The sequence below is a fragment of the Lithobates pipiens genome, unplaced genomic scaffold (genome assembly GCF_037356315.1).
Source record: "Lithobates pipiens isolate NorthernLeopardFrog02 unplaced genomic scaffold, aLitPip1_a1.2 Scaffold_3, whole genome shotgun sequence".
Taxonomy (NCBI): domain Eukaryota; kingdom Metazoa; phylum Chordata; class Amphibia; order Anura; family Ranidae; genus Lithobates; species Lithobates pipiens.
This window is the reverse complement of record NW_027507790.1, coordinates 52,149,559-52,172,755: the sequence shown is the minus strand read 5'-3', so window position 1 is coordinate 52,172,755 and position 23,197 is coordinate 52,149,559. Positions and strand designations below refer to the sequence as shown.

At 42.0% G+C, this 23,197-nt stretch overlaps 1 protein-coding gene across 6 annotated transcripts in view; it reads left to right on the top strand.

The window, feature by feature from the left end:
* The window catches only part of TXNRD2 (thioredoxin reductase 2), a 213,184-nt gene that overhangs the window by 55,141 nt on the left and 134,846 nt on the right, over nt 1-23,197 (top strand). For 5 of the 6 annotated variants that reach the window (XM_077461681.1, XM_077461678.1, XM_077461676.1 and 2 more), the window contains exons 9-11: nt 9,985-10,004; nt 10,600-10,691; nt 10,788-10,962. In XM_077461681.1, the coding sequence (XP_077317807.1) occupies nt 9,985-10,004; nt 10,600-10,691; nt 10,788-10,962 (287 nt within the window). Of the gene's footprint in view, nt 1-9,984; nt 10,005-10,599; nt 10,692-10,787; nt 10,963-16,045; nt 16,252-23,197 lie in introns of those variants that run through there. The other variant, XM_077461680.1, reaches the window with a different exon arrangement.

Genomic DNA, 23,197 nt, shown 5'->3' with positions numbered 1-23,197 from the left:
TGACAGGGTGAAGTCTTTTGTAATAGCTGTCTATGGGGCCCCGAATTCTTGCAGTTGGTATAGCTGCCCATTTGTCGTGGCAACATGCCTTCAGGTCATGAAAAGTCTTTGGTCCCTTGCCTTGCATGAACCGCACCTTTTGAGATCTCTCCAGAGTGGCTCGATGATATTAGGGTCAGAAAACTGTGAAGGCCACTCCAGAACCTTCATTTTTTTTTTTCTGTAACCACTGGAGGGTCAAATTGTGTATGTAGGAATGTGAGTTAGGCGCCTTGAGGGTCAGGCAGGTTGTTCTCCCAGCACAGCCAGAATACTGACCACACTGACTTGATTGTGCTTTCAAGTCTAGTGTGGTTAGCTTAGCAAGTGGAGGGCAGGGCAGGGCTGGCAGGAACACCAAGAATTTTCACTCAAAGGAAGAAATGCAAAGACAAGATATTTTTTAAGACCAGTTCATGGTACAACAGGCACATTTCAGTAGTATGAAATGTTAGAGTAACATATTATTTTTTTATTTGTAGCCTACTCCTATTGATGTGAATAAGTTTGAAGTCTGTATACTTACACTGTGATCCCCATATTTAAAACAGAGCTCCACCCAAAAGGGGAAGATATGCTTGTCTCCCCCCCCCCCCCCCCACGATGCTACATTGGGCACCTTGTGGGGGGGGGGGGGGGTTCCTGGTTTTGACAGCGACCCATTAAGAAAGCACAGTGTGATATGCGCAGTAGGAAACTGGCCGTGAAGCCTCAAGGCTTTGCTGCTGGTTTCCCTTACCCAAGTACTATTCACAGGTGTCTGTTGGCTTCAATCAGCCACATTCCCTTTCAGTTTTGGATGGATGGATTCTCTTTTCTCTTTTGGGTAAATAACAACACCATCTAGCAAAATGTGGCAGAATTGTTTATACTACTTGTAAGCATTTTTCTGAATTATTTTAATTGTACGAACATATTTTATATTTCATACATTCCATTTGTGACATTTATCTTTTGTCAGTTTTGGAAATTAGGCCAATAGTCAGCTTTTCATGGTAGTTTGCATTGTAATATATCTGCCAGTAGGTGGCAGCATGACTACGTATATTAGTAGTAGTACATATGTTTTCAGCATGACGCAGCCTAATATTTACATATCATGTCCATATATTAAATGTTATTTTATGAGGGTGCTATAAACTGGTTTCCCTTGGCCGTATATATATAACGCCTACACCAGAAATATTTGTTTAATTAGCGTACAAAGTACACATTGTATAGTATGGAGGTGTGGAAGTATGTATGAATATGAATAAATGCACATATACAAGTATGCACAATTGTTGTTTTCTCTGAATCTGTCCTGTCGGCTTTGGATGAGAAAAGTGTCCATTCCTAGGTCCACATATTACCTGGTAGACAGACTTTGTTTCTTAAAGAATATATTCCTTTTTCAGGTAAAAAACCTTGCATTTATATATGTTTTTACACTGGAGCCTGTAAAGCATTGCACCCACAATCAGTCAAAAGACTACGGTTAAAACTGAATCAAATTTTTTACGTAAAAATTAACACTGTTTCTATTACCTGTTAAATATAAGTTTAGTATTATCTTTATGACCCTTAATAAATTGTAAAAATATTCTACACTAAAAAGATCATCAAAACAAGACAAGGTTTGAGAGGGATAGGCTTAGAGGAGGCCAAGTGGCTTAAGACACTGGAGGTTGCTTGCCTACAGGGTCCTTGGGTGTAAACTGTCCCCCCTTTAATTCAGCTGTTTGGAACTCTGAGTTTGGGGTTTTGCAGAAAGCCTCCCTACTAAGTCTAGTCATAACCCTTACATGGCAGTTGATTCATGCATGCATAATCTGGTCTTTTCCAGAGCAATATATGTATAGTTATGTAGGTCTATACAATTGCTTGGGTATATTTTTTGGGCCCATCACTTTTTTCCCCTACATCAGTTGATCAAGTTTTTCATCTGACATCTGAAAGTGTACACAAACTTTGCAATCCAAAAATGTGGCCATATTGGTCAGCCAGGCCATTTCATCTAGCCCTCTCGCTCAGGGCTTTTTTTCAGCTATCGCCCTCCGTTCACCACTGCCTCTTGCAAACACAGAAGCATTCTGTGTTTACAAGGACCGCTTGCCTCTTAGGGGCTCTCACAGATCCCTGCCTGCCCCAGAACTCACGTATGGGAAAAGAGAGATGTAGGTGTAGTGTGGTCATATATGGGATGGGGCATCTTGTGGTGGGCTGCATCCTGATGTCTGGGTGCACAGATGCTGAACAATGATCTTGCTGAAAGTGAGAGAGGAGGAGCTGCCTACATTAGTGGAGGTACTAGAGTCGTATCAGGTATTTTTTGAAAAGGTGAGATGCACAGGGGGGGGGGGGGGGGGGGGTGAGGACTGTGGAGGGAGGTGTGTTCATAGGTGAGGCAGTGTTGCAGAGTGTCAGAGCTGAGGAGGGGTGGAAGTGAGATGTGGACAGCCTGTGAAAGAGAGCTGGACCCTGCACAGTGCACACTGTGCATAGCACCCCCCTAAACCCTGCATTCGCTACACAGCGCACTCCTGAACCCTGCACTCTGTATGCAACGCACCCCTGAGCTCTGCAATTTGTACATAGCACAGACCAGAACTCTGCAGTCAGTAAATAGCGCATTACCTGCACAATGTACTTCTGGTGTTTATTGCCTTCTTTAAGATCCTCCCACTGTTCGATCTGCTTTGGTGGTGATGGTTGGGGCAGGGGAGAGTGTGGGGTTGAGTTCCTGCACCTATTCTCTGGGGGAAAATAAGCGCTGTATACATTTATATAGGCTTATGCCGCGCACACACAATCGTAATTCCGGCCAGAAAAAGATAGATGAGAGCTTTTCATCGGAAAATGCGACCGTGTGTATGCTCCATCAGAATTTAGCTGTCCGAATTTCTGCCAGCCAAAAATTGATAGCATGTTCTCAATTTTCACGACGGAAAAACTTTCTATCGGTAATTCTGATGGTGTGTATGCAATTCCGACACGCCAAAAATCACGCATGCTCAGATTCAACTACGAGACAGAAGCTACTGGCTATTAAACTTCCCTTTTCTAGTCCCGTCCTACATGTTGTACGTCATTGCGTTCTAAAAAATCGGAATTTGATGTGACCGTGTGTAGGCAAGACAGCTTGAGCCGAATTCCGTCGGGAAAATCATCAGAGCTTTTTCCGACGAGAATTCCGATCGTGTGTACGTGGCATTACAGATACAACCAGCCCTTTGAGGGCAACCATAATGCTAATGCTGCCCGCTAAAAAATTTAGTTAGACACACCTGGTCTAGTATGGGTACCTTTTTAAATATTTGCTGTTTTCTTTGTGCTGATTTATCTAATAAAATCTGGAGGTCTAAAATAAGGATACCCTACATTTTGTTAAAGTATGGCATTCCTATTTTTACCTTGATCTTTTCAGTGATCTCCTCCATTTTGTTTAAGCTTGGTGTTAAGCACAATGTGTAAGTTCTTTTAAAAAAGGTAAATTTTCCTGTTGCCCTCTTGTTAAGGCTTTAACTTCATTACCAAGTTTCTATGTAATCAATCTATTCTGTACCTGTTGCATCTCAGTGCTAGACTGTTTACCGTAGGACAGGAGCCTGTGGCTGTTCCTCCAGCTTTAAAATGCGACATTTGTCCTACAAGCTCCACTTAGGGTTTTTACATGTTTACAATGTGTCAGCGTCCTCAGAAATTCTCCTGGCATGATTAATGTGAGGAAGCTGCTTAAAAAAACCTGTATCCTTCTAATACATATCTGCGAAAATGCTGCTTTTGTCCAGTTACTGTTAATGCAAGTCGTAACAGTGTAATAGAGGAGTCTAATGTTTACATGTTGCATTCCAGAGCCTTAGTCAAAATAAGCCTTGAGGGTCTACTGTAGCATTTCTGTACATTATCAGCCTCTATTTCAACAGCTGGGAGAGAGCTGCTCAGATGGAGTTTGAAACCTTACGCATTGATCTGAGAAATAGATACATGTGTGTGTTCTGGACCTATGTATCGCAAAGTGCACATCTTTGCTTTCACACTCTGTACCAAAAATAGGCACTTTTCAACAATATTAAAAAATCTGCATATTTGATTTTGGTGCTACTCAAAAAAATGTAAGACAGATTACATTTTTTATTAGATACGTTAATGAATATTTTTTTCTAAGATTGTAAAAGTATAGAATATGGTGTACAAATTCTTCTATGACAGCAGAATCCAGCAGAGTTATGGTTTAATTTTTTGTCAAATCCCTTTATACCACCTCTGGTATTAATTGTTTGAACAGCTAGAAGGTTACTAGAAAAACAGTGCTGGAATCTCCTTTAAAAGTTATTAAGCACATGTTGTTGAGACTTGTAAGTGGCTGTCATTTCTTGGGTGTTTATAGATTTATTATATGATGTGTTGGAGGTAGCATGTACCAGACATTACCATGTGTGGCTTGCTTATTCTTCTATATTCAGTGGGAGAGTTGAAGGCCACAGGGCCTGGCATAAAAACTAGGACCTTCTTATATATTTGATATAAAAAAAACATGTAATTCTTCATAACTAAGAAGCTAAAAACACATACTGGCAGCTTAGGTGTCCCCGACAAAGCCTCCAGCTAGGCTTGCTTCTTTGTGGCCAGAATGTTATCATAATGTAATAATATGCAAAAGGGAAGACCCTGAAGTTCTGTTGCCCATGTTCTCAAATTTGGAATATTTTTATGGCCTTTGTAGCTGAATCATGCACATAAATAAGAACCGGTAAAGCTCCATGCACTCTAGTATTTGCTCAAAGCTAGGATGAGCATTTACTTGCTGCTTCTAGTAGCTAATTGTTATTCTATTTGCCTATGCACACCATTTTATGCTTAAAGCATTTTTCCAGCTTCAGCATTTAGGAGCAGAAAAAAAAATAGTTTTGTAGAGTTTTTGGGAGCGTTTCCCTGCAGAAACGCTACTAAATGCTCCTAACAGCTTTTTTCGACACGTACAACGTAAATAAAATGAATGCTCCTAAATACTTCTAAAAGTTACTAAAAGGCTACTAAAAGCTGGCACAAAAACACTATCAGTGGTTTTCATCCAGTTGTTTCTTTTTTAGCGTTTTTTGAGCTTATAAAAAAAAGGGTAATATAAAATAAATATCTCTGCGCTGTGATGAAGTGGCCTCTGGCACATCCCAGTCTTCTTGGTTTCTGGGGAGAGCCACATATCTGACATCAATTGGTACACTATTTTACCAAAGGTATTAGGACGCCTGCCTTTACATGCACATGAACTTTAATGGAATCCTAGTCTTGGTCTGTAGGGTTCAATATGGAGTTGGCCCACCCTTTGCAGCTATAACAACTTCAGCTCTTCTGGGAAGGCTGTCCACAAGGTTTAGGAGTGTGTCTTTGGGAATGTTTGACCATTCTTCCTTAAGTGCATTTTTGAGGTCAGGCACTGATGTTGGATGAGAAGGCCTATCTCACTGTCTCTGCTCAAATTCATCCAAGGTGTTCTATCAGGTTGAGGTCAGGACTGTGCAGGCTAATTCAGTTCCATCACCCTGAACTCGCTCATCCATGTCTTTATGGACCTTGCTTTGTGTACTGGTCCAAATATTTTGGTGGAAGGGGGATTATGGTGTGGAATTGTTTTTCAGGAGTTGGGCTTGGCCCCTTAGTTCCAGTGAAGGGAACTCTTAAGGTGTCAACATACCAAGACATTTTGGACAATTTCATGCTTCTAACTTTATGGGAACAGTTTGGAGACGGCCCCTTCCTGTTCCAACATGACTGCTCACCAGTGCACAAAACAAGGTCCATAAAGACATGGATGGGGGAACTTGACAGTCCTGACCTCAACCCAATAGAACACCTTTGTGATAAATTAGAGCGGAGACTGCAAGCCAGGGCTTCTCGTCCACGTCAGTGCCTGACCTCCGAAATGCGCTTCTGGAAGAATGGTCAAACATTCCCATAGATGCACTCCTAAACCTTGTGGACGGTCTTCTCAGAAGAGTTGAAGCTGTTATAGCTGCAAAGGGTGGGCCAACTCAATATTGAACCCTACAGACTAAGTAAGGCTGGGATACCATTAAAGTTCATGTGCGTGTAAAGGCAGGAGTCCCAATACCTTTGTTAATATAGTGTATCTATTTTACATGCTCTACATAGGAAAGGGCTGTCCTTTTCTTAATTTGAGTAATTGTACAGAAACACCTTGGTAAAATATGGTAACTAAATTACAAATGAACTGCTGTAATGATGTTCTCGGTCTTCTGTGCTTTTTCCAAAACATATATACAGCACTTCCTATAGTCAGTTCATTTTAAGGTGACTGCCACAAGCCTTTGACTGTACAGCTCTTCCTTGCTAAGTTATGTAAATCCAGGTCTGATCTGCTGGAATATCAGTTAATTCTAGCTGTACAATAGTTGGGCAGTTGTCAGCTTGAACTGTCTGAGAAGCTTCACTTGTTTTACTCCAGACAATTACCCCAGGCACATTCCTGTCACCTGTAGCTCATTGAATCTGCCATCTTACTGCTGGCCCCAGCAGCTTCTCCAGCCTTGTTCTCTGAGGTATAATGCTTGTTTTCTTAAAAGGGAATTATATTATTAGTAGCAAGAGGGATTACAAGTGACGTTAAAATGGGGTTTTCCGGCGTTATCCTGATACCTTCCAAAGGTGCAGAGATCTCCTATGACGAGGCCACCCACATTTCACGTCCCTGATGGCTGATATCTAACTAAACACCCCAGAAATGAGGGGTGTTTGAAAGCTTTTCACCGTATTTAAACAGAGACCTGCAGCAGAAGGGAGGGGATGGTTTATGGTTGTGCAAACATGTTGGTTAGAGTGAAACATGTGTTATAAGATTTTTGCAAGTGGCCATTAAAGTGAGAGCAGTAATTACAATGATAGGCAGTGAACAAACACTTTTTGCCGCTCTTGTAAACTGTAAACACTTATCTTTGTTAGAAACATGCAGAGATTATGGCTAAGGTATTTCTGGAAAGATGCAATGCATTAAAGGGGATTTCCAGGTTAAAAGGAAATCCCCCTATTTGTAGTAATAGAGGGATGCGCCAAGCACAGCTTCTCTGTTTTACAGAAAGATGTCACTTGCTATACCTTCTGCTGGTGAAATCTGGTAACGTCCACTGAGCTATGTAAACAGCCATGTGATAATTATCCCGTTCATTCTTTACAATCTAGGCACTATGAGCATGAACAAACCTCTGAGTCTGAAAACTAGAGCACAGTGGCTTTCAAAATGTTATTGTGCCTGGTCTTAAAGTAGAAAACCAACTAAAACTTTACTGCTAGGGAAGCACCAGGATGAAAGATATCTTGCCTACTTACTAGTAACCTGTGATTCCAGAATACAAACACGTGTTCAACGTCCAAAGATCTACTAGGTCCAGCATTGTCAACAATGTCAATATCGTTGACGAAAATATTTTTGTCGATGAAATTAACACTATTTTAGGTGACTAAAATATGACTAAAATGAAAAAAATTCAGATGACTAAACTATGACTAAAACTAAAATGACATTTTAGTCAAGACTATGACTAAAGCTTAATCGAAATTTGACATCAAAATGAACAATGGTTATATATCACAGTGGCTAAATCTGTGTCTGTAGTGCATGTTCAAACCTTAATACCATTAAGGCCCCTTAGCACCTGTGTAGCGCCTGAAAAAAAATGGCCCCATAGGGCACAAGGCCATTCAGATAAAGAGACACTGTATACAGACACCATTGTCTTTTCACCTTGCTGAGGAAGATTCTGCGTTCTTTACTTGATAATCTGGGCCAGTTGTGTTGTTATTCAGGAGTTTAAGTGCACCAACGGGAGTGGCTAGCTGAAGATACAAAGTTTAATCTTTCTTCAAAGGTACTGAAGTTACTATTGTCATATGGGCCAGCACACACATACTCAGGGCTCTGTATATGCAGTGGGTGTGCAGGACGATTTATTTGGGCCTGTGGTGTCAGGGGACAGAAGAGAGGTCTGACATAAAGAGGGTCAGTCTTCTGCTCTCCTCCTGCCTGAACTAATTTGAGTAGAGGTAACCAATCTGATATAAAGTGTTATATTGTGATTTATTTGCAATTTAAGTGTGCCTCTGCTCTTGGGGGACATTCTCAGGTATGGCATTCCCTGAAAGCAGCCTGAATATAGTATTGAGCTATATTGCTCTTCATCTCAGTTATTGCTCTCCAGTTGATTACTTGAATATATATACTGTTCATGTTTTGTTACTTTCCCACAGAAATATTGCAGTAAAGACAATTTCTGTGTTTTATCATAATGTGTGTGTGTTTCTCTCATTGCTCATTGCACTTACACTATTGCCAGATGTGCCAGAGGGGACTGAGACTGTGATTGGGGTTGAGAAGGCGGAGTACGGAACTAAATATACTTAAGCGGCTCCTGCGGGGTAGTGCTACACATGTTACACTTACCTGCTCTGTGCAATCCCATTGAACAAATTTGCCTCAAACCTCTTGTGGGGACCCCTGCTGGAAGAGACTTGCTATGGGGGCACTTGTGCAGGTGCTCTCCCAAGCTGGACTGTGTGCAGCCATAAACACAAACAGCATGGCTTGGCCCCACACTTCCCTATGCACTGGATTTGACTGCTCCTGCTGCTTGCTGCCGGTGGGGACAATGCTGGATTGAGAATGATGTCAGGTAAGTGTTTAGGGAGAGCCGGTGAGGCACAGACAGTGTTTTTTTAACTTAATGCAGAGAATGCAATAAAGTGTTTCTAAAGGCTGTAGTTTTTACCCTCATGCATTCTATGCATGAAGGTGAAAAATCCTTCTGTATGCAGCGAGCCTCCTCCAATCCAGCAATGTTCACAATAGCCTTGGCTGAATGGGGGCTTTCCCTCCTCATTGGCTGAGACAGCAGCGGGAGTCCATTGGCTCCCACTGCTGTCAATCACAGCCAGTGAGCCAGTGAAGTGAGAACGCATAGAGCAGTGGCTTGGGAGCATGCACGCAGTGAAACCCCCAGGGCAAGTGTCTTTCTTTGGGGCCACTGCTCAAGGGGGAGGAGCCAGGAGCGCCATTGAGGGACCCAAAAATAAGTGCAGGACTGTTTTGTGCAAAAACATTGCACAGAAGCAGGTAAGTAGGACATGTTTCAGTTCGCATTGTGCGCTATACAAGTATTTCATTAATTCATTCATTTAGAAAAAACAAAGCTTTAGTAATACTTTAAGGGAAAAAAAAAGTCTGCCTAGAGCCTCTTCAATGGGGGAGCATGAAAAACCTATTTATTATGCATTTTCTTGTGTTCTGTCACATGATTACAAGCCACAACCCCTTAGCAACTGATATTTTGTCTTCATCGGCCAAAATAACGATGCATAACTTATCAAAGTGCAGGAAAAACGTATGAAAACCGGACACCAAAAATGTGAACAGAGCCTGATTGTCAGAACATTAGCTACAATGTCAGGAGGTATTTGCTGCCGTTTGTATTTGTCTATGTAGACTTTAAGCTAGCAATGCTTCTCAGAGGACTAAATTAGATTTGCTGGTCTTTTATATTTGTTTCCTTTTTTTTTCTATTATAGTTTATTTTTTCATATTGTCATGTGACTTATTTTTCATTGTGATTTAAAAAAATATATAAAGCTGTTTATGTATGTTATAAACATTCTGTACTGAGACTGATTTGCAGCATACTAAACTGTAACACAAATACCTCTTTGCCCGTTAATCAGACATTTTGCATTTTTTTTATGTAGCATTGAAATCTGATTCTTGTTCCATATGAGACTCCTCTCTTTCACGTTTACTCAGTTTTTATGAGCTTGGAGGGCGTTCTGTTTACCCTTTCTTTTGAGAGAAGAACAGATTACATCTCTAATCTTGTAATCATGCAATAATTAGGATATTATTGAGGTGTGGTATTTATGTGACAGCACACAGTAAAGTACTTTTTTTGTTTATTCTCTTGACAGATTGGTAGTTGGAGCCAGCTGTATCCTTTACATCAGTCCTGCTTATTCTCGTTTCTGATATACTCCATACTATTTTCTTTGAAAATTTGTAACACCCTGGTCCTGTCATTGGGTATAAATAAGAGTACTTCTATTTCTGGAAACACAGTGCAGTAGCTAGGACTATTTCATCCAAATGTCTTTAGGAATGTGATTCTCATTAATTATGAATACATGGAAACTTTGTTACAGTTCACCACTGTTAAGTTAGGCTGCCCTGAAAGAAATATATGGGCTGCCATCGTAGATGACTTTCAGAAAATGCCAGTCACCTGGCTTTCGTGCTGATCCAGTGGTTTTACTATTTCCTGCATCACTGACCTGCTGCTCAGATGCAATAAGTACATTCAGAACTTCTAATCTGCGTACCTGTTTCTGTCAGTGACTGAGAAAGTATAGGCTATAGCTGCTGGCAATAATCTCATCCTAAAAATCCAACATGCTGGTTGTACCCACGTTGATCAATCAGCCTGCTTATACATGGTTTGAATTCCAATTGTCTGCACACCTCTTGCATAGATTGTGCTAACTTTAAAAAGTGACAGTTTTTTATTCTCCATAACCAATTGACTTTAGATGTTTCACTTGAGTGTGCAGGATTCTTGACTGGAATTGGCCTGGATACCACCACCATGATTAGGAGTATACCTCTCAGGGGATTTGATCAGGTACGGTATGCTGAATTGGTCTGCGACAATGTTACTGACTTTAATTATATATCAATGATTCCAGTGTTGACCTTGCATTTTATCTCCTTCCTACAGCAAATGGCTGTGCTATTGACTGATTACATGGAGTCCTATGGTACAAAGTTCTTAAAAAAATGTATACCATCAAGTGTAGAGAAGCTGGAGAGTGGAAAACTGCAGGTGACCTGGAAAAACATGGATTCTGCTAAAGAAGGAAAGGATACTTTTGACACTGTCATGCTGGCTGTAGGTAAGATATTGACCATACACAGCTCAATAAAGGGAGAAAACGAATGTCTTTGGGGGTCAGTTTTACTGATATGATTAGCCAGTTGCTTACTGGGCACTTATACCTCCTTCCTGGCTAGGGAAATTTTCCCGGCTTCAGTGCACTAACATTTTGACAAGTACGCGGTCATGTAACACTGTACCCATATGGCATTTTTATATATTTTTTTCACACAAATAGAGATTTCTTTTGATGGTATTTAATCGCCATTGGATTTTTTTTCCCAAGGAAACAAAAAAAGACCAGAAATTTTGAAAAAAACAAAAAAATACTTTTTTCATATTATCAAATTTTGCAACCAGGTAATTTTTTTCTTTCTCACTGATGTGCGCTGATTAGGTGGCACTGGTGTGCATTGATCAGGAGGCACGGGGAGGTAGCACTGATAGGTGGCACTCATGGGCACTGATTAGCAGCACTAGTGGGCACTAAGGGGACTGATGTCCCTCTAACAGAAACAAGTTGACCGCTTTCTTCTTTTCTGCACACTGACAGCGTGAGGGAAAAAAAACGATAACTGGCTTCTGTTTAATTCCATGGTCAACTGTCCTTGGCTTGGTAAAAGGCACGCTGTGATTGGCCCTTTACCCAATCTGTAATCGGCCATGAGCCCAGGGGGCGGGCAGGCCGAGTGAGAACAGGAGGACGTCCATTTACATGCTGTAGCTGTCTTTTGGCTATAGCGTGAGCGCCAAGTGGTTAAAAGTACAACCAAATGCCCCTGTAGGAATGTCTAAACAAATCCCAAATCCAGTTACTGTGTAATGCACGAGCAGCAGAACATTAAAAAAAATGTCCTATACCTTCCCTGACTGAGCCAAAACCTCATTCTTTTGTGTCTCATATGCACCTGCCCCAGACACTGCAACTTGGTGTGTGTGAGGGAGGGAGGGGGGCTCAGCAACAGAGGTAGTGCAGTCAATAGAAAAACATGTGGGCATGACAAGGTGTGGCCAGGTATGGACTGACAAGGTGAAAATGCTGATAGCCACTCACCTTGCAAAAATGTCATCCACTCTGTAGTGCAAGCAGACACAGCCTTCATAAGAGTGGCAATCCTGCTCTGAATTTGAAAGCAGTGCAGCATCATTGCCTCCACATCACAGAAGGCTGTAATGGATAGACTTCACTGAAAGCATCAGTAGGTTTTTTTTGGGACTTTGCAGGGAGAATAAGAGAAAACTATCAGTGCAAATGCTGTAGATCTATACTATGTGTGTGTGTGTGTGTATAATATATATATATATATATATATATATATATATATATATATATATATATATATATATGGCCATAGTTTTACTTTAAAGGTTATATTTTTTTAAACTGATGGCCTATATTCACACACTATGTGCGTGAAAAAGATTTTGAAAGCCTTTAACCCTTTTGCTGCAAGGGCCGTACGGTGTACGGACCTACAACACTTCTACCAGGTGGCCGAGTCCGTAAGCCATACAGGCCTCATTTATCCTTCTGCTATAAGCTCACGGTCACTTCAGTGACCATGAACTTATAGCATAATCGTATAGCAGACGCTGCTGAAGCAACTAATAGCTCTGATCAGTGGCTAATAAGCCACAGATCAGAGCAATTTAACTAAAATGAGAAACACCCCCCCCCCTCTCCTGCCGCCGCTATGTCTCCCACCCCTCCACTCACTGGATTTCCGTGCTGCAGGACAGGCACAGAGGGATCGGTTTTTCTAGAACGACCCCCCCCCCCACACACACACACAGTATTTGTATAGCTGCTGACTTTTTGGGGGGGGGAAGACTGGAGCTCCTCTTTAGGGATGGGGGCCGTTTGGCAGGCAGTAAAAGTGCAACGTAACCACGCATTTTTGCCATGCCCAACTGCAAGTCTAAACAAGACCAAAGACCTTGTTCATGCGGGGTATACTACAGCAAGGCCATGTTTAGCTGCACAGGGATGCAAGGGTGTTCCATGCATCCCATGCAGGCAATCCTATTGATGTCAATTTGTTCACAGCGGCTGCACAGGAATGCACAGGTGTTCCATGCACGTGCGGGTAAATGGCCCTCCATGGGCGTATGATGTAGCACATCCCATTGAGTGAGGTCTTAGTAGGAAATTAGGAGAAATTTTGAAAGTTATGTTATGTTAGAAAGTTATATTAGAATAGCCACTTTAAGACCAAGGCTTTTTCTGACACTTTTTGTTTACATGCACAAATTGCCCTTTTTTTTCACTAGAAAATTAGTTAGAAAAAAAAATAACATATTTTTTTTTTTGTTTTAGCAGAGACCCAAGAGAATAAAATGATGGGTTTTGCAATTTTTTATCTCATACTGTATTTTCAAACACACATTTTGTGGAAAAATTACACTTTAATGAATTTTAATGCACACAACAGAATATAATGCCCATTTTTTGAAGAAAATATAAAAGATGGTGTTACACTGTGTAAATAGATACGTAACATGTCACATTTCAAAATGCTGCACGCTTGCGGAATGACGTCAAACTATAATATTTCAAAATCTCCATAGAACACGCTTTAAAAGCCTTTACAGATTACCAGTGGAGAGTTACATAGGAGGTGTGGTGCTAGAATTATTGTTCCTGCTCTCACATTCAGCAATACTTCACTCCTTTGCTGTGATCTGTGACCAGCTGTGTCGGAAGGACACAGTGATCATTACGCACTAAATATGGGAGCATGGCTCTGGAAGGATGTCAATTGGCTAAACCTCCCCACACATCTACTTCCTTGAATTCCATGGAACATGTTCACTATGTCCTGAGTAGGCACTGCTGTATCACACATTTGAAAGGTCCTGCCTTCTGAACTACAGAGGAGCTAGGAGGAATAGTTTCATAAGGCGGCGTCATTACAGGAATCACTACTTGCAGGCAGCAAAGTACCATGGGGTGTGTAGTCCTTAGAAAAAAGTAAATAGCAGAGGAGTACCTGCAAAGCATGCAGGGAATCTAGGAAGTTGTGGAACGAGATGGCCAAGTAAGCTGATGTTGGATTGTCAATGATAACTATTGTTTGTATTGCTATTACAATGCTGTGAAAGTGTATGCAGTGTCCATACAGTAGATCTCCTTCATGCTTAATATAAATGTATTTTTTGGGTGTTTATGCATTTATGTTCTGGCATACCTCAGAAGATTCTGTTAGTACCCAACCCGAAGCTACTTTAACACTAGATTTGGGATATGTTCCAGGCAAAGCACATGTGTGAACCTTCCTTGCCGACGGATGAACCGCAGGTTGGTGCTTTTATTACACACAATCTTTCCTGGCACAGGATGTCATGGGGTTAACCACCTCTGGGCCTACCCCTTCAGACCTGATAGTATCGCTGCATTGGTGTGGCTCCTGTCCCCTAGGTATACATGCTGCAAAACTGCATGGGAATTTATGGCTTCTTGAATGCCTGGGGGGGGGGAGACTGGTGGTTCTGAGGACAACTCTCCAAAAGACGGCATTAAGGGGGAGGTGGTGAATGAATCTTATCTGTTCACCATCACTGTCAGGACTTATAGTTGCACGACCGGATGTGCCCCTGTCCTTTATCCCTCCCAGGAGCCAGCAATGTGACCCAGTGGGTTTTGAACGAGATATAAGTTACCTACCTATATCTCCTGGACCACGTGTCCACATGACCCTGCAGCTGACCACAAGGTTCAGTGATGTGCAAATGTTAACTTCCACATGATGGTGGAGGGCATGGATGGTGAAAAAGTGGTGGTCAAGGAACCTGACACTGCAGTACAACACATCCTGCAGATTGACAAAAGGAGGCAGGCTCCAACAGCTGTAACAGTAGCTGTAGAACCAGCAATTTTGCTAAACTGGCATTGAAACGCTGTGCACGAGAGTGGCTGGTGATGTACATTTTCTTCATTCTAGCAGATGAAGGAAGAGAGACCTGTCTGTTCAATGCTAAAGCTGGAGATAGTAGGATGGGGTTGACTGAATTAGAGCATGGCTGTGGCCCTACTTAAGACAATGATGGTGCAGTTTGCAGCACGTGTTTAAGAAGGCTAACACAACTGAGCTCTGGGGAATGAACCTGGGGATACCAGTGACTTGCATCCATGGCAGCTTGGCAGGAAACTACAGAAGAGTAGGATGATGAAGGCTTGGTTAGTCGCTCCACTACCTCCTCTGTGTGCTCTGGCTCTTGATGCTGTGCCTCAAACACTGCTTTGACCTGTGGACACAGAAAATGATAGCTGCCTCTGCTATTCCTGTAGGCCTCCCAGACGTAAATATGGGATTTAATCCCTGGTTTTATTAACATCTATGGCAAGAGCTATATGGGGGATGTTGTGCTTTGGTGCACACTACTCTAACAAACGCTCTCTCCCTAACAGCACTGACAGCTGTCCCTCACTCTTACTACAATCCAACATAGAAAGGGCTGCTGGGAGAGCAGCCTTTTATAGTGTGCAGTTTGGGAATTTGGACAAAGTGGTGCAAAAGTTTTGACAATGATATATATTTTTTTTAGCAATGCATTGTGGGACGTTGTTGCTGAACATACCAACAGTTTGGATTGACTCCAAGCCTCTGAAAAAGCAAAATTTAATCCAAATCCAGTTTTGCACCAAACCCTGAAGCCATCTTTAATTAGGAGTAGGCTAAAATACTTTAAATTCATAGTGGAAATGAATTTGATTTTCCATTTTGACCATAAACACACTTTAAATCCTCATTTATTAAACACTGTGCTTCCTTTGCACTATATTCCTTCCTTATTCATGACTGTAATGTAGCAGCTCACGTTACCTGTAACCTAAATCCAACATTGTGATCATATATATCTGCAGTACATATTCAAACCCAGGACAAGAGTGCATCCTAAGCATACAGTGCTATTTGTTTCTGTGTATCTAAGCAGCTAAACCTGGAAATACCGTTTTTCTGTTTGCTACTTTTATGCTTTTTTTTAACTCCACCCTTTTAAGATTAGATGTGTGAACCTGTTAAATCTGGTTAATTGATGTGAAGTTGGAATGATTCATTGTTTTTTATTTTTTTTTTCCTAAATGTGCACACCCACACCAGGTGTCCCAGATAAAACACTGGAAAACTTAGCAGTCCTAGGATTTCAGAGCACAGATGCCATGTAAGGGCCTGACAAGCCCTTTCAGAAAGTTTATGCAATTCAGCTTGTTTTGTTGATATGCCTAAAACAATTTCATGGCTACCAGACTGCATTCTGAGACATTCGTTTTAATGATGTATGAGCTATAGTGTTTTTTGTGTGTATGTAGATCTTATGACAATAAAAAAGGCACCCTCATTTCATCCATAGATCTAGTTCAGTACTGTGGAAAGTACACGGTATATGGTAGAACTGTGTTATCCTGATGAGTCATGACCAGTATCATTTTATGTATTTGTGGTTTGTATTTTCAAATTCGAAGGAAAATGAAACCAATATACTGTATACTGCTAGAGAATAATAATGTGATCATGCAAATGACCAGTCCTGGGGGAAGGCTTACTGGCACTCCAGTTGAACATACCACGGTTGTCATTGAGGGAGAACTTGCACATCCACATGTACAGAGGCCAAGCAACAGCACAGTAACATTCTGTGTGCTGCAATGTGAAGGGCATCCCAACGTACAAATTTAGTACAATTACAAACAGTAATTTTAGTGCTTCGGTTGTGAAATTTAAAGATTATTTTTTCCGCAATGTGAGACAATGCTTTTATTCAAATTTAGAATACGCAAATACATAAATGGGCATAGTCTGGGCACGGGTTTATTTTAAATATGATGGTCAAAATGTAATATTAATTTCCATGTTGTATTTGAATAATTTCTAGCCTACTCCTATTATTCTGAATGATCTTGAATCTTGTAAACATACTTTGTGAAGATCCCCACGCATATTTACCTACTGAATTCTGTGACACTTATTCACTATGCCCTGTGAGTGAGAATTCACAGAGCCTGCCTTGCGGGCTACAGAGGAGCTAAGAGGCGGTGTAAGTACAGGACAATTGCAGACTGCAAGGTACCATGGGATATGTAGTCCTTAGAAGTTGAAAGTAAACAGTGGAGGAGAGTCTCAAAGCAGGCAGGGAATCCAGGAAGTTGTGGGAAGGAGTCCAGCGGACAGGCATAACTCGCAACATGAAAGATTTTCCAAGCAAGTTTATTGGAAACTGTTAAAAATAGCTATTGTCTGTATTGCTATTACAACGCTTATGTTATAAAATGAAAGTGTATGCAGTGATCATAGAACTTCTTTAAATATGAATGTGGTTGTTTCTTACATGGATTTTTGACAAAATGGTATGTTTATTTATTGGTTTTAATATGGAAATAGTAATGTTTTCACAGCAAATCATATTACCCCTCTTTTCCTGTTTTAGGAAAAATAGGAAAACTTTTTTTTTTTTTATCTTTGAGTGAGCAGAACTTTAGAAAGTAAGCATTTTATTATTGGTTTTATTTATTTTATGAGAGAACAAGACATCAGTCAGACCTTTCCTTACTCAAATCTGTCTGATCTCTATTGCCAATTGACATTTCAGGAATAATAACCTTAAAATCAACAAATTTTGAGCCCATGATATTTGATCCATCTTGATGACGCATATATAAGTTTGAATTGATCGTGGCTCAGTGTCCTGGTTTTACCTATAAAAGACATTGAGGTTCATGAGAAAAAAACAGTATAACAGTTGTCTGTAGCAGTCACTTGTGGCTGGTGACAAGGCTAAACTCTTTGCCTAAGACGGCAAGGTTTATATAGTTTACTATACAAAACTGTAGTGTAGGTCACCATATGTCAGTCATTTTACTGCAAATTTTTTTTAGAATTGTGACATATGTTCATCCTTACTTCCACACTGTACTACAGGTTTAATTGTTGCATTTTTTTCTGTTAATGTTATCACGAGATCAATTAAACAGGAAAACAGAGCCTTGTTCTTGGCCATGCTTTGATAAGTCCCACATGTTGCGGAATCTCTCTTTGCTCCCACGGGGATAACTGCTCAGTGTCCTTGCAGTGAGGCCTCTTAACCCTTGGTCCTAGTTTAAAATCTTAATACTTCCTGATCACAGGGTTAATAAGAAAGCTATCATCTCTTTAAGCATTTTGTCATCCATTGTATATACATTTATTTTTTATTGAAGTCAGAAGTTTTATTTTCTTTCTGTTTAGTAAAGGATAAGGACTAGAAGTAAAATAAACAATTTGTTCAAGATGTGCAGTATAGATACTTTGAAATAAAAAAAAATAAGAGAGGGAGATGGAAAGCTTTAAGCACTTCTGTCAACTGTAAGATGTTACATTTTTTTCTCAATACTGATTTTACTAAATAGGTAGCAGTATTTAATATGCTGTCTATATGCATCTTGAAATATTGAGATATAGCTGATGTGCCGGAATGCTGCAGTCCCACTTTTCTTTGAATTAATCTAGCTCTTTCCATGATTGCTGTACCCATGGAACCACAGTTCAACCAGTACAGCCTTGTAAAGCAAGAATATTTAGTTAATGTGGCACAAAGTATTTGCATAATCCTTAATAAGAAACCCTGTAGCAGGAACATTCTTTAACCACCTTCAGACCGGACCATTTTGCTGGTAAATGACCAGAGGTCTTTTTACAATTTGGCACTGCGCTGCTTTAACTGGTAATTGCGCGGTCATGCAATGTTGTACCCAAACAAAATTTGCGTCCTTTTCTTCCCACAAATAGAGCTTTCTTTTGATGGTATTTGATTGCCTCTGCGATTTTTATTTTTTGCGATATAAATGTAAAAAGACCGCAAATTTTGAAAAAAAATGATATTTTCTACTTTTTGTTATTAGAAAAATCCAATAAACTCAATTTTAGTCATACATTTAGGCCAAAATGTATTCAGCCACATGTCTTTGGTAAAAAAAAAGTCAATAATTGTATATTTATTGGTTTGCGCAAAAGTTGTCACATCTACAAACTAAGGTACGTTTTCTGGAATTTACGCAGCTTTTAGTTTACGACTGCCTATCTCATTTCTTGAGGTGCTAAAATGGCAGGGCAGTACAAAACCCCCCCAAATGACCCCATTTTGGAAAGTAAACACCCTAAGGAAATTGATAAGTGGCATGTTGAGCCCATTGAATATTTTATTTTTTTGCCTCAAGCGATTGAATAATGACAAAAAATATATATTTTTTTTTTTACACAAAGTTGTCACTAAATGATATATTGCTCACACATGCTATGGGCATATGTGAAATGACACCCCAAAATAAATTCTGCTGCTTCTCCTGATTACGGGAATACCACATATGTGGGACTTTTTGGGAGCCTAGCCACGTACGGGGCCCCGAAAACCAAGAACCGCCTTCAGGTTTTCTAAGGGCGTAAATATTTGACTTCACTCCTCACTACCTATTACAGTTTTGAAGGCCATAAAATGCCAAGATGGCACAAAACCCCCACAAATGACCCCATTTTAGAAAGTAGACACCCCAAGCTATTTGCTGAGAGGCATGTTGAGTCCATGGAATATTTTATATTTTGCCACAAGTTGCGGGAAAATTACAAACTTTTTTTTTTTTGTTTTTTTTTTCACAAAGTTGTCACTAAATGATATATTGCTCATGCATGCCATGGGCATATGTGAAATGACACCCCAAAATAAATTCTGCTGCTTCTCCTGAGTACGGGGATACCACATATGTGGGACTTTTTGGGAGCCTAGCCGCGTACGGGGCCCCGAAAACCAAGCACCGCCTTCAGGCTTTCTAAGGGCGTTACAGTTTTGAAGGCCATAAAATGCCAAGATGGCACAAACCCCCCCAAATGACCCCATTTTGGAAAGTAGACACCCCTAAATTTAGGGGTACACTAGTGAGACTAGGTAATAAATGGCGGGTGCCCTGAAACTATAAAAAAAATAACTAACCAACCAGCGTCACCTGTAACAGTTATATGGTGATCACTGGTGAAAGGGTTAACTAGGGGGCAATCAGGGGGCTTTATGCGGTAGTATATGGGGGTCCCTGGCACTATAAAAAGCTGCGGCGAACCTAAATACCTACCTGCCTAACTAGCGTCACCTGTGACACTAATACAGTGATCAGAAAAACGATCGCTTATTAGGCTGGGTTCACACTGGAGCGATGTGGGAACGCCACAAATGCGCGGCGGGTTCCCGCATCACATGCCCCCCGGCGGCAGTTCACACTGCCCTATGCGAACTGCTGGGAGTGTCAGTGAAATGTTAATGACACCCCCAGATCAGTTCGCATATCGCAGTGCGATCTGCAAACTCGGATCGCATGGTGTGAACACCCATGCGATCCGATTCTGCTGCGGACCAAAAAAAGGGTCCCGTGCGAGTTTGCGGCGGGTGCGACACAAATTCAGCCATACTATCTGTATGGCTGAACTCGAATCGCACAGAGATCGGATGTGATTTGCACTGCAGTGCGGTGCGAATCACATCCGTTCTCATAAACCGCTGCAATGTGAACCCAGCCTTAGTGACACTGGCGACGGGGGGTGATCACGGGGTTAAACCTTTATTGGGGGGGTTAGGGGGGTACCTTAGAACTAAAGGGGGCTAACCCTAACTGCCCTAACAGTTATTACAGTCACAAATGACACCCGCCGGGTGATCAGGGGGTTAAACCTTTATTAGGTAATAAATGGCGGGTGCCCTGAAACTATAAAAAAATAACTAACCAACCAGCGTCACCTGTAACAGTTATATGGTGATCACTGGTGAAAGGGTTAACTAGGGGGAAATCAGGGGGCTTTATGCGGTAGTATATGGGGGTCCCTGGCGCTATAAAAAGCTGCGGCGAACCTAAATACCTACCTGCCTAACTAGCGTCACCTGTGACACTAATACAGCGATCAGAAAAATGATTGCTTATTAGGCTGGGTTCACACTGGAGCGATGCGGGAACGCCATGAATCCGCGGCGGGTTCCCGCATCGCATGCCTCCCGGCGGCAGTTCACACTGCCCTATGCAAACTGCTGGGAGTGTCAGTGAAATGTTAATGACACCCCCAGATCAGTTCGCATATCGCAGTGCGATCTGCAAACTCGGATCGCATGGTGTGAACACCCATGCGATCCGATTCTGCTGCGGGCCAAAAAAAGGGTCCCGTGCGAATTTGCGGCGGGTGCGGCGGGTGCGACACGAATTCAGCCATACTATCTGTATGGCTGAACTCGAATCGCACAGAGATCGGATGTGATTTGCACTGCAGTGCGGTGCGAATCACATTCGTTCTCATAAACCGCTGCAATGTGAACCCAGCCTTAGTGACACTGGCGAGGGGGGGTGATCACGGGGTTAAACCTTTATTGGGGGGGTTAGGGGGGCACATTAGAACTAAAGGGGGCTAACCCTAACTGCCCTAACAGTTATTACAGTCACAAATGACACCAATGCAAAAAAAAAAAAAAAAAACAATTTGTGTCACTGTGACTGGGGGGGCAGGGGTAATTGGGGGGTGATCGGGGGGTAAAGGGGGGGTGTGAGTGTGCCTGGCATGTTCTACTGTGTAGTGTAGTGCTTGTGCAACTCACCGATGCTCTCTCCTCGGTGCCAGAACGAAAAATACCGACACGGAGGAGAGAATACATCACTTCCTCTCCTGTGTTTACATTACAGGAGAGGAAGTGATGTCACGGGACATTTTCATTCGTCGGGAGCGATCGCGAGGGGGTGGCCATGAATGAATGGCCGTCCCCTCGTCCGGGATCGATCCCGAACGAATACCGACCGCCGCAGGCACCGGGCGGGGGCCCGATCGGGCCCCCGACCGGCGGGCAGGCAAGGACGTACATGTAAGCCCTTATGCCTGCCCGTGCCATTCTGTCGACGTACATCGTCGTGCGGCGGTCGGCAAGTGGTTAAATATGCATTTAATGTATTGTGTATGCATGTTTTACCTGTAAAAGCCCTTGTGTAGATTTCCAAAAATCCAAAGACTACTGCTGGTTGCTGCCATCTTGGATTTGATGAAACAGCAGATCTAAAATGAAAGCTCCACACCACTGGTCAAGTCGAATTTTGAAAAGAGAAAGCCATGCATTTCAGGGGTCCAAAAACTCCTCCTTCATCAGGGTTTAAAATCGGTAACACTGTATACATACTGCATTGAGGGTAAAATGGTAATAGTATTTGTACTGAAGTCCTATTATGCCGCGTACACGCGATCGGACTATCCAGCGGACCAGAGTCCGCCGGACAATCTGCCCGTGTGTGGGCTCCGGCGGACTTTTTCTTTCCAATAGTCCGGCGGACTTAGAAAGAAGTTTTGACTCAAAATTGTCAATCCGCCCATCTGTGTGCTAGTCCGCCGGACTTTTCAAATGAACGGACTTGCTCACACACGGAGTAAAGTCTGTTCATTTTGAACGTGGCTCCAGGTAGACGGGACTAGCGAAGGAAGTGAATGTTGACACCTCGCTGGCCCTGTCGCCTGGTATGGATTTAAAGGGGAACCCCTACGCTGAAAAAACGACGTCCCCCCAAAGTCCATAGAAGACCCTTATCCGAGCACGCAGCCCGGGTGGTGGAGACGAGCGAGCGCCCCCCCCCCCCCTCCCTCGTGAGCCGCACCAGACCCCCGTGCGCTTTGGGGAAGAGGGTTTAGAAGCTTCCAGTCTGACTAGACATGCTGTATTAACACTAGACATGTTGTGTCAACACTAATTTAAAACTATTAGCAATACCAATAGGACAACCCTAAGGTTCAGCACTACATATCTATATACACGCTAGTATTCTTCGCTCCTTCCCTTGCTGCTCCATAAGTGCTGGTTCACACTGAGGCAGCACGACTTGCAGTGCGACTACCTCAGGCGACCTGGACACGACTGCTGCGTTGACTTGCAAAACTACTTCTCTATAGAAGTCAATACAAGTCACCCCCAAAGTCATACAGGAACCTTTTTCTAAGTTGGACCGACTTGTGTTGCTGTAATTAGAACGGTTCCATTGTACAGAATGGGACACAACTTGTCAGGTGGCTAAGTCGCCTGACAAGTCATCCCAGTGTGAACCAACCCTAAAAGTTTATGTAGATAGAGGAGAGGAGAGAGCCAAACTTGATTGGCCAGCACAAATTGGACACTTTCAGAGGCGGAGGATAGGGCTATGATGTGCAGGGAGGAGGGGGCTGTGCTAAGGAATTGTCTCTTTGCATAGAAGTCAAACAAGTTGAAAGGCACATTGCAAG